At 34.4% G+C, this 18,535-nt stretch overlaps 1 protein-coding gene across 1 annotated transcript in view; it reads right to left on the reverse strand.

Moving 5' to 3' along the window:
• Positions 1 to 18,535, reverse strand: part of LOC150105436 (uncharacterized) — a 199,337-nt gene that overhangs the window by 163,768 nt on the left and 17,034 nt on the right. The window contains exon 4 of the mRNA XM_090393960.1: positions 2,253 to 2,349. Coding sequence (XP_090250086.1) covers positions 2,253 to 2,349 — 97 coding nt within the window. The remainder of the gene's footprint in view (positions 1 to 2,252; positions 2,350 to 18,535) is intronic.

An 18,535-nucleotide genomic window follows, 5' to 3' on the forward strand; every position in this document is an offset into this window, starting at 1 on the left:
GAATGTGATAATGACTTAGGTGGTTTTCAAAATGTCCTGTGGACAATGAGTTTGAAGAAATCGTTGCAATTGGTGAAGACTTTGGTTTTGATGGTGTTGATGCAGAAGATGTTAAAGAATTATAGGATTCAAACTCAAAAGATTTCAGTGATAACAATCTTCTTGAAATTGAACAATTTGCATATGAAAACAACAAACAAATGGAATGTGAAGAGGAAGTTTCAAAGGAGATAATAATCAAAGAACCGGATGGAATATTTCACAGTTTAGAATCGCTTAAACAGCAAATAATGGATATGGATCCAGATGTTAATCGAAGAATGCTTGTTTGCTGAGGTCTAGAGAGTCATTTTGCTTTATCGTAGAATTTATGCTGATAAGAAAAACTAAAATAGTTCAAATGACTCTTGATAACTTTTTTTGATAAAAAATTGCAGTAACTAACGTAGGTACAAGCATTTATTAAACATTTACTTTGCATTCATTTTTTATCTTTCCTAAAAGAGTACTATATGAGACGAATTATTAATACAGTAGTCGATCATGGATGAATTGTCATTTTTACCATTGATTATTATATTTGATTAACATGATTTTGATATATGCGGTAACATCGAGGGATTAATTAATTGCGTTAATCAAGGGATACCTGTACTATTATTAAAATATGGAATCAGGTACATTAGTAAGTAATGAAAATCAGGTAAGTAACATTGATTGTAAAAAGAAATATATTTGGTATGGTAACTTTATAGTAAAACATGCTGTTCATGAGCAGATAATAACTTCAGGTTTTCCCATATCAAAAATTAAAAATATAGCAAATGTAATTGAAAAACAGAAAAGAAAAGCAAGCAAGATCTAGTTGTAGTAGGTACTTTAAACTTAATTAATGATAAGTTCAGCATGAGAGAGGACATGAAAGGATTGTTGGAAGAAGCAAGAGTGAAGAGTAAGAGAGAAAATCGTAACCATATTACCTCGATATGACAAAAATGAATTAAGAAGAAAAGCTATGATGGCAAACAATTTGATGTGTGGACTGTGTAGAAGGAATGAATGCAAGTTTTTGGATGTGTGGAGTGAGTTTGAGGGAAGATTGGATTTGCATAAGAGGAATGGGCTACACTTCGATGTGTTTGGTATCAAGAGTCTTGAAAAACTAATAACTAGAATGAGACCTAACAGAGTCAGAGAAACTAAATTATAATAGGGGAATGATGAGAATATGTGTGTAAGACCAACAATGTTAATGTTAATGACAGGAATGGGCCTCATCATGGAAATTATTAAAAGAGAACGGCTTCGTCTTTAACTTTGCAAGTAAAAGAAAGAATGAATATGAAAGAATAATCTATTGAATGCAGATAGTGTGAGGGTGACAAATGTAAAAGAGGTAGTTCAATTAATGAGTATCCATTTTGCTAAAAGCTATCAACATGGTGTATGTAACATTGGGCTCATTGCTACCTCTTCACAGAATGAAGAAACTCTAGAGTTGTTGCACAAACCAAATAAGAGTTCAGCAGTAGGGGCTAATGGGATATCAGCACGGGTGCTAAAAGAGTGTGCAGCTGAACACTCTTTTAGCACCAGTGGCTATTCCTTTAACTATACAATTTGACTCACAGAGGGAAGATTATGCAGGAGTGGAAAGAATGTATGGTAATTCCATTGCACAAGGGTGGTGCAAAGACAGATCTATCCAACTATTGGCCAGTCAGTATCTCAGGAGCAGTGGTGAAGATTTTGGAAAAGTTGCTTAGCACTTGTATTCAGAAATGGGTTGACAGAGAACCTCTTTGCAATGAATCCATACTTTTGGATTTTGCAAAGTCTTTTGAATTTCTTTTCCAACTATATTACTAGACCTGGTGCTTTAACGTAATATCTGATTTTCTATGGGTTGCTTACAGTATCAAGATGCAACCTTTAATAATAATTGTAAATGTGAAAACACGTAAAATAGTATGCACTAAGAGAATCTTCCAAAAGCAATTGACTTTCATTTATGTTTATGATAACAAAAGTTATCTAGACATGAAATTATCTACAAATGAAAAATATACATATATATTATTTACATATTATAAAGAAATATATTTCTTTACGCTAAATATTTCATTCATATTTAAGTGAGAGTTTTTATTTTCTTTTTAAGAAGTTTCATTATCAAAAAATATCCTGCTCGAGAACAGGTGTCAATTACAATAACAAGAAGATTAAATAAGATAAACACTTAACAACCTCACCTGTGATTCTTCAGGAAAGACTGGATTTTCAGATTCATCTGTTGAGCTAATTTCCATTCCTGGAACCAGTGCTGGCTTCAATTTCTTTAAAATGTTCCTACACAAATATGCACATATACAAAAAAATGCAACAAACATGTGTATAAATGTGACTTTTTTTTTGTAAGTAAACTAAAACAACAAAGCAACTTTTTATCACCATTACATTGGTATTTCATCATGCCTAAGACATCTGATGATTGCAAGAAGTTCCTGCCTGCAGAGTTTTCTATTATAGCGATCAAGGTGATTCAGAAGTAATGGTAGGTGACATCATCAAACAAGTATGTTTTGTCTGTTATCTAAGTCCTTTTACAAGGTGGACTATCTGTTTTCCATTGCGAGTACTGAAAGTTTCAAAGAAGCATACCACTTCTATAAACTTCTCAGAGTTAGGAAGGTATGCCAAAATTCTAGAGTTCTGGTATATATAATAAATTACATTATGAATTAAAAGAACTGACTTTATTAGTTCTACAATATTCCACTGATTTTGTATACTTCTGGTGCACTTCTTTGGAAGAGTGTACAATGTATAAGCTATATGACAAAAGACATTTACTGTGAATAAATTAAATGTACTGGAATCAATTGTTAAAGATTATTTAACAATGGACTGCCACTGTGCATGATGCATTGTTGCTAAATAGAAACCTTTTCACTTTACACTCGCTGGCATCTTGTTCGAAAGTATAGTCGAAAATGTTTATTCCCTTATGAGATCACAGATGTATCTTCGAGCGAACATAACTTGAACAAACATATGTCGAGGGATGACTGTATACATATTATGTATCTATATAGTGACCCAGACTGATACATAACATCAGTCTGGGTCACTGATGTTATGTATCAATCTTTGCTGTTTCAATCTTTACTGAAGTCTCATTAGTGAGAGTCAGATCCCAAAGAGATACCAAGATTATGAAGGAAAGTGGTATTAAATCTGATATCAAAATTGGAGATTAATCACGGCTCTTTACTTTATGCAGATGATGTCATACTTTTAAATAAATCCAGTACAAGTCTGCAAGATTCCCTGACTAAATTGAATAACTGTAAATGACAACACATATACATTGCCCAATGTATTAAATTTAAAAACGCCAATATACAGCTATCCAAGGTGTGCGAGCAAGATTTTTTGATGAATAATTACCAGACTTCATGTAGGATGATGCTTTGGTTTTAAATGCACTGGTAGGTGTAAGTAACATTTCTGAAGTTCCTCAAATTTTCTGACTAAACATTCATGATCTATATAAGCCATTTGTGACTTCTATCATGGTACATGTTGACCTTTACTAGTTGTATGACAGCTTATTCAAGATTTTTTTTCGTTATACATATATATATGATAATCAGCTATGTTGACTTGGTATGTAGATATGCTCATATTACTTACTGACTGAATTCCAAGAATTAGAAAAACAAATTAATTAATTTAACATACAACATGTTTTTTTCGGAATGCCAACTTCTTCAGGAGTGAGAACATTAAAAGCAAACACAATAAACACCATAAAGAAACACTGTACCACTACAATAACAGACTATGAACTGGAATTAAGTTTGAACTGAAGCTACAGTTCGGGCTAAAGTTCTATTGATAGGCATATGTGAGCATGTGACCACGAGTGTGCCAGTATCTGATAGCAGAGCTATGTGAGTCTGTCAAACTATAACTAAGGTTACTGTTTATGTGAGAAGAGTCTAGGATAATTTCTTTGGATTCAACTATGTGGCGTTCTACTTCATCGTGGCATATATGAATGTTTGATGTTGTATTTCAGTCTATTTCATTTTGGCGGCCTTCATTATTTGTGTTCACTGAGAACAGGACATACCTTAAGAGGGAGCTCGCTCTAGTTCTATTATAAGCAATGTTTCTCAGATGTTCTTCAAGATGCAAGAGGATGGACTTCTCAGTTTGGCCATATGGCTTCCCACAGTCGCATATGATTTTATATACACCTGGAAACTGAAGATGGTTGTGAGACTGTGTTGGGTGGCTTAGAATTGATCTGGGTTTAGGGAGAGTGGAAAAGCACGTTTTTATATTAAATTTTATCAAAATTCTTCTTAGTTTCTGGGAGAGCGAGCTGATGTACGGTAAAGAGATATAAACCTTGAGGTTGTCCTGTATCTCTGTGTTGTTTTGAGGATGGCGGTATAGTTATTTATTAAGTTTTTGAAGAGTAGCCATTATTTATGAAGGTTCTTTTGAGATGTTGTAGTTAATTTTTAGCTCCTCCTCATCTGACAATATAGACCTGACATGATGAGCCACAGTGGAGATGATAGCTAGCTTCTGTGCTAGATAGTGGTGCGAGGGATGCATGCAAATATCTATCCATGTGTGTTGATTTTCTGAAGATCGAGATTTTTAAGGAATCAGATATCTTAGTAAGTTCAATGTCTAAAAACGTCAGAAATCTATTTTCTTCAATTTCGATGGTAAACTTTCGATGTCTAGGTGGAAGTTGTTTAAGTGATTTAAAAGAATGTGAAGATTATCTATACCATATTCCCAAATAAGGAATATAATAACATAACAGATTTTAGGTTTATGTGTAGCAGTACAGATGGCCTTTTCTTCAAAATCCTCGAAAAAAATGTTGGATAATATTGGAGGGGGGGGGTTCCCCATTACTAATCCCTTATTTTATTTATAAATTTTTTCTTCAAACTTAACAGTAGCCTGAATTAATACAATGTGACAGTAGAGCAAACATCTTTTTTGAGATCTTGATACTTAAGTGAGAAATTCTACAAAGACCTAAATGAAACTATGGATACAATCCAAGAAAGGATATTTGAATAATTCTAGGAGACTTCAATGCTAAGGTGAGATCCAATGATTATGATGATCACTTAAATGGAATCACTGGAAAAGATGTCCATGTGGCTAGCCTAGTGGCTTTGCGTTTCGTAACCATGCCTGGGGAAGGAGTGTCCTAGGTTCGATTCCCGTCAATGCCGTGAGGAGCTTAAGGATCTTCCTCAGCCATAGCCAAGTTAGCCGGTCTTGGGCGTGGACAGCAGGGTTTTTCCCACCAGTTTATCTGGTGTTTTTCATCCCGCAAGAAGGCAAATCGATCTGAGGACACACCGATTACAGTCAGGAATACTGACCCAGCCATAGGTCTGATTCGTCAGCCTATGCCGGTTCCGGAGCAAGGATAAAATTTGGGGGGAATAGATGGTACCGTGAACTCCCGTAAAAAGGGGGAACGCAGTATCATCACACGAAATTTATTTATTTTATTGGAAAAGATGGACTGGGAATTAGAAATGAACGAGGAGAAAAAATTATTGGAGTTCTGCATTGAAAGGGAATGAGAAATCACTAACAAAATGTACAAACAGCACAAAAGGAGACTATATACATGGGTAGCACCAGGGAATCGATGTAAGAATCAAATCGACTATATTTTAATCAACAGAAGATGGAGGACACTAATCAATAGCACCAACACACTGACAGGTGCAGACTGTGGATCAGACCATCAATTAGTAATCTCTAATTTAAAGATCAATCTGAAAGAAAACAAGAATAACAGCAACAAAAGATATGGCTTTTCACAAATGGACAACAAATTTACAACGAACATTGAAGCAGAGTTCAAGAAACAAAAAAGCACACCTCAGGAACAAAGCATTGAATCACATTGGACACACCTAAAACAAAACCATTGCAAAATCTGCAGCCAAAAACATCCCAATAAAAAAGAAGAATGGCAGTCCATGGATTACAAAAGAAACCCTAGAACAAATTGAAAAAAAGGAAACAAATTAAAACAACAGATTGGCAAAACCCAAATTACCTGAACCTGAATAAAACTATTGAGAAATCTTGTCAAAAAGATAAAAATAGCTATATCCAAAACATCTGTAAAGAAATAGAAAGACGCTCCAACTCTAATGAAACAACAGATTTATTCAAGAAGATTAAGGATATAACAAAAAAATTCAAACCAAAACTTAATATAATTACCCAGGAAAATAGCAAGATCTTAAATGACACTAATGACATAGCCAGAAGATGGACAGAATATTACGCCAAACTTTACAAGGACCCAGCTATTCAACAAGAAGACGAAGCAGCTATAGAAAACACGGAAACGGAAATTCTCAAAAGTGAAGTAGAACAAGCAATCAAAAAATAATGGAATAACAAAGCCCTATGTCCTGATTCAATATCTGCTGAAATGCTGAAAAACCTTGGAGAGAATGCAGTCATCTGGATACATGATTTATGCAACAAAATCTGGAAGATGGCCAAATGACTGGATTAGTTCCACCATTATCCCAATCTACAAAAAAGGCAATCACAACAAATGTGAAAACTACTGCACCATTGCCCTCATCTCACATACCAGCAAGATTTTAATACACATTATTAAGAAAAGATTACAAAGTTTTATAGACCATCAGATCTCAGAAGAACAAGCAGGATTCAGAAAAGGTCGAGGAACGAGAGATCATATATCTAACATCAGACAAATAATCAAAAAAGCAAGTGAATTCAACTTAAGCCATTATCTATGCTTTATAGATTACTCCAAGGCCTGTATGAGATGGGATATTTTATGGGACATCATGCAAGAATCAGGAATACCAAACCATCTAATAATCCTCATAAAGAACTTATATCAACAAACTCAAGCAACAGTAAGAATTGGAAACTCAGTGTCCCCTGCACCTGCATTCCAATTTGAAAAAGGTTCAAGATGAGGATGCATACTCTCACCATTACTATTCAACCTTTACAGCAAAACTATAATGAAAAGATCTCTAGAAAAGTGGAATGGAGGCATTAAATTAGGTGGCAGAACAATCACTAACCTATGATATGCAGATGACACAGTGATAATAGCAACAAATGAACAGGAATTAAAATCCATCCTAAATCAATTAGAATGGGAAACCTTAAGCCATGGTTTATGAATAAATCAAGACAAAACCAAAATAATGGTTTTAAACAACACAGGAGATAGATGTAGAAGGAATTAAAATTATCAACAATTTCAATTACCTTGGAGTGATAATAACAAAAAAAAAAGATGAATGTAAAAAAAGAGATTAGAAGAACAGCACTAGCTAAGAAAGTGATGACTGATTCAACTAAGATCTGGAAAGACAGGCACATCTCCAAAAAGACCAAAATTAAGCTTGTAGAAACCTTAGTTTATTCGATCTTTCTCTATGCTTCTGAATCTTGGACAATGACAAAAGATGAATTCAGGCGTTTGAGCTCTGGTGCTGGAGAAGACTGTTAAAAGTGTTAACTCTTAACAATTGTTAACAGAAAAACGAACAAACAAAAGTATCCTAGAAGAAATGAATATCCACACAAGACTGATAAACATAATTGACAAGAGAATAGTGCAATATTTTGGACACATATATAGAAGGGAAGGCAACTGCCTGGAAAAAATAATCATCCAGGGCAAACCATGTGGGAAAAGAAAAAGAGGAAACCACACTACAGGTGGATTGACCAAATATCAAGAACCACTGGACTTAAACTAGAACAAACAATAAGAGAAGCACAGGAGAGAAAAAAATGGTGAAGCATCATCAGGAAGGTCACAAGTCCTCAGACATGAGGAGATCCGAGAGAGAATTACTTAAAATACTGAGATCCTCTTGAGTTGGAATATTTATGAAGAGTGCCACTATACTACATCAAAGCTCACCATAATATATGAATTCTTAAGCTTTATATTTATAATTTTGGAGATGAAGTCTGTTGAATTTTTAATGTAAGAAGGAGATTTTCCTGCTAAACCTTTTAAGAAGGATGCTAGATATTTTGATAACTTATATGTAGGTGAGTCAGTACTATACTATCAACAATTGGCCTTAGTGGGCAATTTTCTTTACGTACCTTTGGAAAGCCATACAATCTGGGGATGAGTGGATGTAGAGAATGAAGAGAAAGGCATATGTTTCTTGGAAGTTCCATGGTTTTTTTTAGAAGGTTGTTGGTTCTATTATGTATCTCTCTCTCTAGCTCAGAGTATGTATCTGACTGTAATAACGCTAAGATTTTGTTACGGTAATCTGTTTTATTTAGGATGACAGTTGCATTACCCTTGTTAGCTTGGAGGATAATAATATCTTTGTTCTTTGTGAGTTTTTTTAATAGCTAGTCTTTCACCAGGAGAAATGTTACATAAACAGTAACCTTAGTTATAGTTTGGCAGATTCACATAGCTCTGCTATCAGATACTGGCACTCATGAAGTCACAAGCTCACATATGCCTAACAATGGGACTTTAGTTCGGACTGTAACTTCAGTTCAAACTTAATTCCAGTTCATAGTCTGTTATTGTAGTGGTACAATGTTTCTTTACGGTGTTTATTATGTTTGCTTTTAACGTTCTCATGCCTGAATAAGTCAGCATTCTGACGAAACATGTTGTGTGTTAAATTAAATTAATTTGTTTTTCTAATTCTTGGAATTCGGTTAGTAAATAATATGAACATATCCATATACAAAGTCAACATAGCTGATAATCATCATATCCCTTATGAAGAGGATAAAATCCAACTTATAAAACTTATCAGAAGACCCTCAGAAGCATTGGACTTTATTAACAGGCTTATCTTCTTAAAACATTGTAGGTTCTTTTCAATCATTCTGAAATTCCTACAATTCAGGGAAGTCATAATGACAGAAATGGCACATAGAATTTACAAAAAAGCAAAATTAGAACTTTTATCAGAAAGAATTGGTGATACCAAATGCAATTTAACTTTTCTCTTTACGAAAAAATCATCTTTAGAAAACCAATTAGTGGCATCCTTAGACTACATGTCATGGAACTACATTCAAGAGATAAGCACACGTCAGGCTTCAAGATCTCAGACCATTAATAAATGTAAGCTAATTAGGAAATTTAATTCGCTCAAATCAGCACAAGAAAGATCCAACCCTAACAATCATCATGAAGGCCTCAAAAAACAATTCCGAGATCATTCCTCACTAAGATAGAGAAAGCTACTTCACTACTTCCTACCACAGAAGTGAATTTACTTCGCATGGAAGCGTCATTTGCAATCAATAACACAAAACCCCCAGTTGACAACATTTCTCCTGGTGAAAGACTAGCCATTAAAAAAACTTACGAAGAACAAATATGTTATCATCATCCAAGTTGACAAGGGTAATGTAACTTCACAAATGTTCCAACTCAAGAGGTTCTCAATATTTTAAATAACAAAATCTCAAAAAAAGATGTTTGCTCAGCTGTCACACTGTATTAATTCAGGCTACTTTAAGTTTGAAGAAAAAATTTATAAACAAAATAAGGGATTAGCAATGGGCAGCTCCCTGTATACAATACTAGCCAACATTTTTTTTCGAGGATTTTGAAGAAAAGGCCATTCTACTGCTACACTTAAACCTAAAATCTGTTACGTTATTATATTCATTATTTGGAAATATGATATAGACAATCTTCACATTCTTTTAAATCACTTAAACAACTTCCACCCAGACATCAAGTTTACCATCGAAATTGAAGAACATGGATCTCTGCCGTTTTTAGACATCGAACTTATTAAGATGTCTGACTCCTTAAAAATCTCGACCTTCAGAAAATCTACGCACACAGATAGATATTTGCATGCATCCTCACACCACTATCCAGCATAGAAGCTAGGCATCACCACCACTATGACTCATCGTGCCAGGTCTGTATTGTCAGATGAAGAGGAGCTAAAAAATTAACTACACCTCAAAAGAACCTTCATAAATAATGGAAACTCTTCAAAAAACTATCAATAAACAAGTATACTGCCATCCTCAAAACAACACAGAGACACAGGACAACCTCAAGGGGTATATCCCTTTACCGTTCATCAGCACGCTCTCCCAGAAACTAAGAAGAATTTTTAAAAAATTTAATATAAAAATGTTCTTTTCCACTCTTCCTAAACTCAGATCAATTCTAAGCCACCCAACACAGGCTCACAACCATCTTCAGTTTCCAGGTGTATATAAAATTATATGTGACTGTGGGAAGCCATACTATGGCCAAACTGAGAAGTCCATCCTCCTGCATCTCAAAGAACATCAGAGAGGCATCGCTTATAGTAGAACCAGAGCAATTGCCCTCTCAAGCCATGTGTGTTCTCAGTGAAGACAAATAATGAAGGCCGCCAACACGAAATAGACTGGAATATAACATCAAACATTCAGATATGCCACGATGAAGTAGAACGGCGCATAGTTGAATCCAAAGAAATTATCCTACACTCTTCTCACATATAAAACCTTGTTATAGTTTGCAGACTCATATAGCTCTGCTATCAGATACTCGTGAATTCACACGCTCACATATGCCTAACAACAGAACTTTAGTCCAGACTGTAGCTTCAGTTCAAACTTAATTCCAGTTCACAGTCTGTTATTGTAGTGTATATTTTTTCTTTACGGTGTTTTTTTATGTTTGCTTTTAATGTTCTCACACCTGAAGAAGTCACGATCAATTTAACACACGTTTCCAGCATTCCAACGAAACGTGTGTTAAATTAAATTAATTTGTTTTTCTAATTCTCGGAATTCATATTATTTTTATATGAATATGTATATGTATATAATTTATATATATACATATATTTTTAAATATAGATTTAATGACTTAAAAAACCGGGATAACTTATAAAGATTTTAATGAGAATAATACAACTAGTTTCGGCTAATAACAGCCTTCATCAGGTATTCATAAAGGAAGAGAATAGTAATAAACATTATTACTATTTTTTACAGGTAAAAATTGCCACACATAATTGATACATAAAAAATGTATTTTTTCAAGTTGTTCTAACAGGCGTGCCATTGTTTATTGCAAGTTTGTGTGCAGACTCACGTGAACGCCAATACTGAATAACTGCAGCATGGCTATCTGGGATGTTATAACTCAAATTGTTGTTTAAATGGACAGGATTCAGCAGGATTTCCCTTGATTCTACAATTTTTCTCTCAAACTCATCATTACAGCGAAAAATATTTTCTGATCTATCCCAGCAAATGGAGTGGCTTTGTTGATCATCATTAGGATTGTTTGAATAAAAGAACATCACTGGATAACGAAGTTGCATGTGATCTTTTGTAAGAGATGTCTCTCTTAATAAATTTAGTTTAATCCTTTATCCAAGTGTGTGCAAACAAAGTTTGCGCCTGAAAGTATCTTCAGGACTGGGGTAAAGTGGTACAACACCAGGAAACTACTTGCAAAGGTGGAGCAAGCTACCAACACTCCTATCTCAGTATCTCCCATAATGCAAAACACATCTCCTTGCGGATATGTATAATGTTATGCATTAAGGGAAGGGCCACTACCCAGAGGTGGAGATACAAGGCATAAGCAATGGCAGGTCATCTTTACCTATAGGAGTTGCCAAACGGTGTGCCACCTTTTTATTAAATTACTCTGGATTTAGAGAAAGATGTTGAAAGTTTATTTTTCACTTGGTTAGACTATAATAAATTTAGTTTAATCCATGACCTGGCATTGCTTATGCCTTGTATCTCCACCTCTGGGCTTGGCTCCCACTGAAGAGACCTCAATAAAGGTCAAAACTAGTCTGGGTAGTGGCCCTTCCTTAATGCATAACATTATACATATCCGCAAGAAGATGTGTTTTGCATTATGGGAGATACTGAGATAGGAGTGTTGGTAGCTTGCTCTACCTTTGCAAGGAGTTGCCCGGTGTTGTACCACTTTACCCCAGTCCTGAAGATACTTTCAGGCGCAAACTTTGTTTGCACACACTTGGATAAAGGATTAAACTAAATTTATTATAGTCTAACCAAGTGAAAAATAAACTTTCAAGATGTCTCTCTTATGCTCTTCTATACATTGTTCAATAGATTTGTTAGTTTGTCCAAAATAAGGGATATTGCAATCACACCATAATTTATATACATCTGGATATTTTAGGTTGTGATGAGTAGGCTTTGGATGGCTGATTAGAGAATGGATTTTAGGAAGTGTGGTGAAGAACGTCCTGATGTTGTATTTTTTAAAGACTTTAGCTAATTTGTTAGAGACTGTGCTAATGTGTGGGATGGAGATGCTACCTTTAAAATTAATAGTTTCTGTTGTGTACTGCCTAGGAGGATCCAAAAGAAATTTCTTAATCATTTTTTCAGAGTATCTATTTTGTTTAAAGATAAGAGAGAGGTGATTTATTTCTTTTTGTAGTTCATCTGGTTCATTCAAGACAGCGTGCTCTGTGTCCTAAGGTAGATATAGTTCCAAGATTTTGTGGTGGAAAATGATGAGAAAGATAATGCAGATATCTATTGGTATGAGTAGGTTTTCTGTATATAGAGATTTTTAAACTTTCAGAGCATCGTGTAAGCATGACATCCAGGAAAGGTAAGGAGTTATTTTCTAGATCAGCAGTAAATTTTATATTAGGATGTTGGATGATAAGATGATGAAGAAAATCTATGAGAGATGTGTGCCTGTGATTCCAAATAATAAAAATATCGTCAACATATCATTTTCAAACTTTTCCCTTATTTTGGACAAACTAACAAATCTATTGAACAACGTATAGAAGAGCATAAGAGAGACATCTCTTACAAAAGATCACATGCAACTGCGTTATCCAGTCATGTTCTTTTTTCAAACAATCTTAATGATGATCAATAAAGCCACTCCATTTGCTGGGATAGATCAGAAAATATTTTTCCGCTGTGATGATGAGTTTGAGAGAAAAATAGTAGAATCAAGGGAAATCCTGCTGAACCCTGTCCATTTAAACAACAATTTGAGTTATAACATCCCAGATAGCCATGCTGTTATTCAATATTGGCATTCACATGAGCCTGCACGCACACTTGCAATAAACAATGGCACGCCTGTTGGAACAACTTGAAAAAATACGTTTTTTATGTATCAATTATGTGTGGCAATTTTACCTGTAATTTCCAGTTTTTTTAGATACTTCAATGTTTATTACTATTCTTTTCCTTTATGAATACCTGAGGAAGGCTGTTATAAGCCGAAACCAGTTGTATTATTCTCATTAAAATCTTTATAAGTTATCTCGGATTTTTTAAGTCATTAAATTTATATTTAAAAATGTATCACAACAACCGACTAGAAGCCTATGATCACATATACATATATATGTTACCGCTAAAGCTCGAAACCCGTTAATGTGCACATTACCTAGCTAATCTGCAGATTAACTGATTTGCTCCGTTAACGTGCGGAATCAAGAGTTTTCCGCATTTTACCTAGGTAATATGCACATGAACGGCTTCCGTATCGTTAAAGTTCAAAAGTTTGTTTCTCTCCTTTCCTTTCCCTACTTCTTCCCCCCTCTCCCTCCACTTTTAGTTTGGTTTTTTAATAAGTAAACATAATTTTATCATATGTTTTGCAAATTCATTTCCTTAATTGTAATAATATTTTAAACCGTTTGATTCTTTGTATTATAGTTTTTTAATTGATTGATGATTGATTCTATCAACTAATTTGTTGATTGTCTGATTGTATTAACTTGATTCTTTAGATATTGAAAAATAAATAACATTATGTTAATTTAAGCATACAGAAACGTTGCTGTTGTTCCAGCAAAGATCTTATTTTCACTTTAACGAGTGCCTAGTAGGTAATGTGCAGATTATCTAGGTAATTTGCAGATTACCTAAGTAATTTGAGAAATGAAACAATTTTTGGCACATTAACGGATCACCCTAGTTAATCTGCACAATACCTAGATAATCTGCAGAATAACTGATTTCTGCACTTTAGCGGTAACATATATATTAAAACAAAACAGTCACCATCCATACTGTTTTGTTTAATAATAGCTGAAATAACTGCTTAGAGTACTAAAGTAAGGGTTTTCTTTAAATTTTTTTCTCTGCCTTTCTGTAGCTGCACCACCTGCGATTAGTTCTATTAGCATACTTCTGATTGATAACAATGTTAAGTTCTTTAATGATATCCTTATTTTTTAATAATACACTGCCATTGATGCCATCTGTTCCCCCATAATCTTTCTCTGAACACTCATGTGTGGCCTCGTCTTTGATCTAATGTTTAATTTCTGATCCAGCTCTCAGATCCATAAGTTACAACAGCTAGCTGTTGTTTTCACTAATTTTTCTCTTATTTCATATACACTTCTTCAGCTGACTTCCCATCAGATCATCATATGATCTGATGGGAAGTCAGATCATCATATCATATGATGTACACCCTCAAGGGGGTGTACATCATATGATAGTACTGCATAAAAATTTGCATCATTACTAACTTTCTATCTACAATTCTCCTCCAAATCAGTCTGTTACATGTCAAGACTCCAACATTATCAGATCTTACATTTCTATCATCTAAGGCACTTTTTACCATATCAATCCACTATATATCTTGGTCTTCCTCTGGATCTTTTAATCTGCCAACCTGGCAGAGAACACTTGTTTTTGCTAATCTTTACTCGCACAATTCTGTTTAATTGACCATACCACCTGAGATTAGCTCTGCTAAAACATTCCTGGATGTTGACAATGTCAAGTTCTTTCTTAATATCCTCATTTTTTAATATGGTATTGCCACTGATGCCATCTGTTCATGTCCCTAATCTTTCTCAGGACTCTCATATCTGCATCTCTACTCTATGGTCAAGTGTTTTACTTCTGACCCAGCTCTCAGATCAATAAGTTAAAGTAGGTTTGTACACTATCTTATATACTGCTAATTTAATGTTTTGACTAATTTCTCTCTTATTCCATATAAATTTATTTAGTTGACTTCCCATACCAGCTTTGTTGATTCCGTTAATCTATTTCCATATTTAATTTATCATCTTCACAAAATCGTGCCTAAGTAGCTGAAATATTTTACTTGTTCTATAGGTTCCCCATTCACAATGCAGTTGATATTTTCAATGCTTCTGCCTATTTCCATTGTCTTTTGTCTTTTTATTGCTGACCTTCATACCAAATCTATTACAACAGTTATTCAATTTAGTCAGGTAATCTTACAGATTTGTACTGGATTTATTTAAAAGTATAACATTATCTACATAAAGTAAAGAGCCGAGATGAACCTATCTAATTTTGATATCAGGTTTAATACCGCTTACCTTCATAATGTGATCCATATAGCTAACGAATAATAGAGGGGATAATGTACATCCTTGTCTGACACCAGATTTAACATTAAACCATCTTCCAGTACTTCCTTCAATACTAACTGCTGACTTACATATAGAGATATAATGTAAGTCAGCAGTTAGTATTAATATGCATATAATATAATATATATAATATGCATGATATAATGCTCTAGTGACACCATACAAATGTAGCACTTTGAACAGCTTCTTTTTCTCTTGGCATCTTGTCATATGACTTTTCCAGATCTACAAAACTTAAATACAGATCTTTGTTTATTTCCCATGATTTATTCACTATTTGTCATAAATTGAAGATCTGATCCAGACAGCCTCTATTTGGCCTAAATCAAGCTTGTTCTTCAAGCTTTTCTTCCACAATCCTTCTCAACCATTTCTGAAGTATATTTGCGTAAATTTTACCAGGAACCTTGCGTAAATTTCACTAGAGAAATCAAAAAAAAAAAAAATCAGCTAACGCCTTTTTATTCCCGTATACGGGGAGTAAGCGAGGCCATTTAGCCCTATCTAACTTTTGGAGACTGAGTGGGCAGTTCAATCTCCACTGGTACCAATCAGAGATAGATGGCCCAAGGCTATCACTAATTAAGCGGTACTCAGTGAAGAGAGACAGCTCAAATGTGCCGTCATCTCGTGGTCCCTGACCCTAACACAATATATTTAATGTCTGAAATAATGTGGGTTCTACGGTCGATTTTCTTGAGTTTACAGGACGAAAAACCCGAGTTTCCGGGAGGAAAAACCTGCTTGCCCGTGCCAGAGATCGACTAACTCGGGAACCGGTCGAAAAAAGGCTTAGAAAAATTTCCTCTAGTCGCCGACTAGACTCGAAACCAAGTCTTCCTTCGTGCGGCCAAGCGCAGTGGTTGGCAAACGCCACATCCACTGAGCTACACTAGAGAAATATCTCTTTAATTCTCACATTCAGTTTTATTTCCCTTTTTATATATTGGTACTATGAGAGCTCTACTCCAATCATCTGGAATTTGTCCCTCTGTCCAGGCCTTCTGAACTATGCAGTACAGCCACTGTAAGACTTTTATATCTCCATACTTCGGCATTTCTGGTCGAATATTATCTACTCCTGCTGCCTTTTCACATTTCAAGTCTTTGATGGCTTTTTCTACTTCAAGTATGAATATGTATTCCTGACTGCATGTCTGGTCAGTGTTTTTTTATCACTGTGCTGTCATCACTGCTTGTTTCATTTAGCAGTTTTTCAAAGTAATTACTCCATACTTCAAGGATATCTTTTTCTTCTGTTTTCATGTCGCCTTTATCATCTCTAATTCCTTTTACAGCACTCTTTCCTTCATTTCTGAGTTTTTTTCAATTAACTTCCAGAATATCTTGCCACCTTCTTGATATTTATTTTCTATGGTCTTATCAAATTCTTCCCCTGACTTTGTTTAGCTAGTTTTACAAAGTGTTTAGCTTTCTTACATTTGTCGCCTGTATTCTCTAAGAGCACAAGCTGACTTATTTGCCAGGAACTTTTGATATGCTTTCTTCTTTCCTTCACTGCCTCTTTAACTTCCTGGTCTACAATGGAGTTCTGATTTTTATATCCTTGCAGACAACCTCACCACATGTCTCACTGGCTGAATTAGTCAGTGTTTTTTTCAGGGCTTGCCACTGAAATTCAAGGTTTGGTTCCTGTTCTCAAACTCTTTCATTAGTTCTTTAATTATGTCTTAGTCTATAGTTCACATCTCAGAGCTGCTCGACTTTTATTTGCTTTAAAACTTTCTTACATGTTCTTCTTTTCAATGTGAAATTCAATTTTATCTTGCTCAAGACTAAATAGTGATCACTTCAAATTTCAAATCCTCTGTACACTCTGGTGTCCTGCACCAATGAGAAAACATCACTATCAACAATAAAGTAGTCAATGAGATTTTTCTTATTCCTTGCTTCTTCTTCTCTCCATGTGAATTTGCACATATTTTTATGTTGCAGCATTGCGTTAATAATAACCAGTCCATGTCCTGAGCAGAATCCAATGAGTACTTGCCATTAAAACTTGTGTTTTTTCTTGGTTTTATTTGTTGACCAGATATTAATAAATGATATACACAATTTATCAACAAGTTTCACCAGCTATTCTGTCTGGCTTCTTCAGGGCAAATATGATAGTACAATAACGTTTGCTAGTAAAAAAGAAGAATGGAGTAACTCAGTCAAATAAATTAAAACTGACACATAACATCACAAGCATGGATTTTCTCCATTCTGGAGAAAATCTAAACAGAAATCAAGGAATGATTCTGAAAGACATCTGGAAAAGCCTAATAAATTCACCCAGCTTACCAGAATTTCATTTCACTAAAAACTATACAATGCGCTCAATAAACAATGACTGAGACACCACACTCCATGCTTATGATGTTTTAATTTTAATTTTTTTGACGGTGTTACTCCCTTCTTCTTTTTTAGTAGCAAATGTTATTGTACCATTATACTTGTCCTGAAGAAGCCAGACAGAATAGCTGGTAAAACGTGTTGACAATTTGTGTATATCATTTATTAATATATGGGCAATGAATAAAACTTAGAAAAAACTCAAGTTTTAATGTTAAGTGACCAAATACAAAACAATAATAGAGTATTTGCCATTATTATTAGCTTTACTCTTTTCTCCAAATTTTCCCAAAATATTTTTGTATGTCTGACAATCACTTCTTACTCTGCTATTTAGATCCCAAACAAGGACTAACTTTTCCTTTTTCATTGTGTCAGCTGCTTTCTTAAAATCCTCAAAAAATTCCTCCACTTCTACCTTTGTAGAACCTTCTATAGGACCATAGGCACAAATAAGTCTCATTGTCCAGTTACCTATTCTGATATTTGTTGACATCACTCTACTTGAGACTGCCTGCCATTCAAGAAGATTAGCCTCTTACTAATCCTTCAATTTTATTTTTTATTTTTTTGAAATCATCTGGATTGAAACTGTAGAAATAGGAAATTATGAAGCGTTATGCAAAATATGCATTTCTAAACCTGCTGATATGACTAACTATTTAATACAGAATTTTAGAAAAATTAAATAAATTTTATAAGTAATA

This window comes from Typopeltis vanoorti, chromosome 6 (genome assembly GCF_054136105.1).
Source record: "Typopeltis vanoorti isolate ZY-2024b chromosome 6, IOZ_Tvanoo_1.0, whole genome shotgun sequence".
Classification (NCBI taxonomy): domain Eukaryota; kingdom Metazoa; phylum Arthropoda; class Arachnida; order Uropygi; family Thelyphonidae; genus Typopeltis; species Typopeltis vanoorti.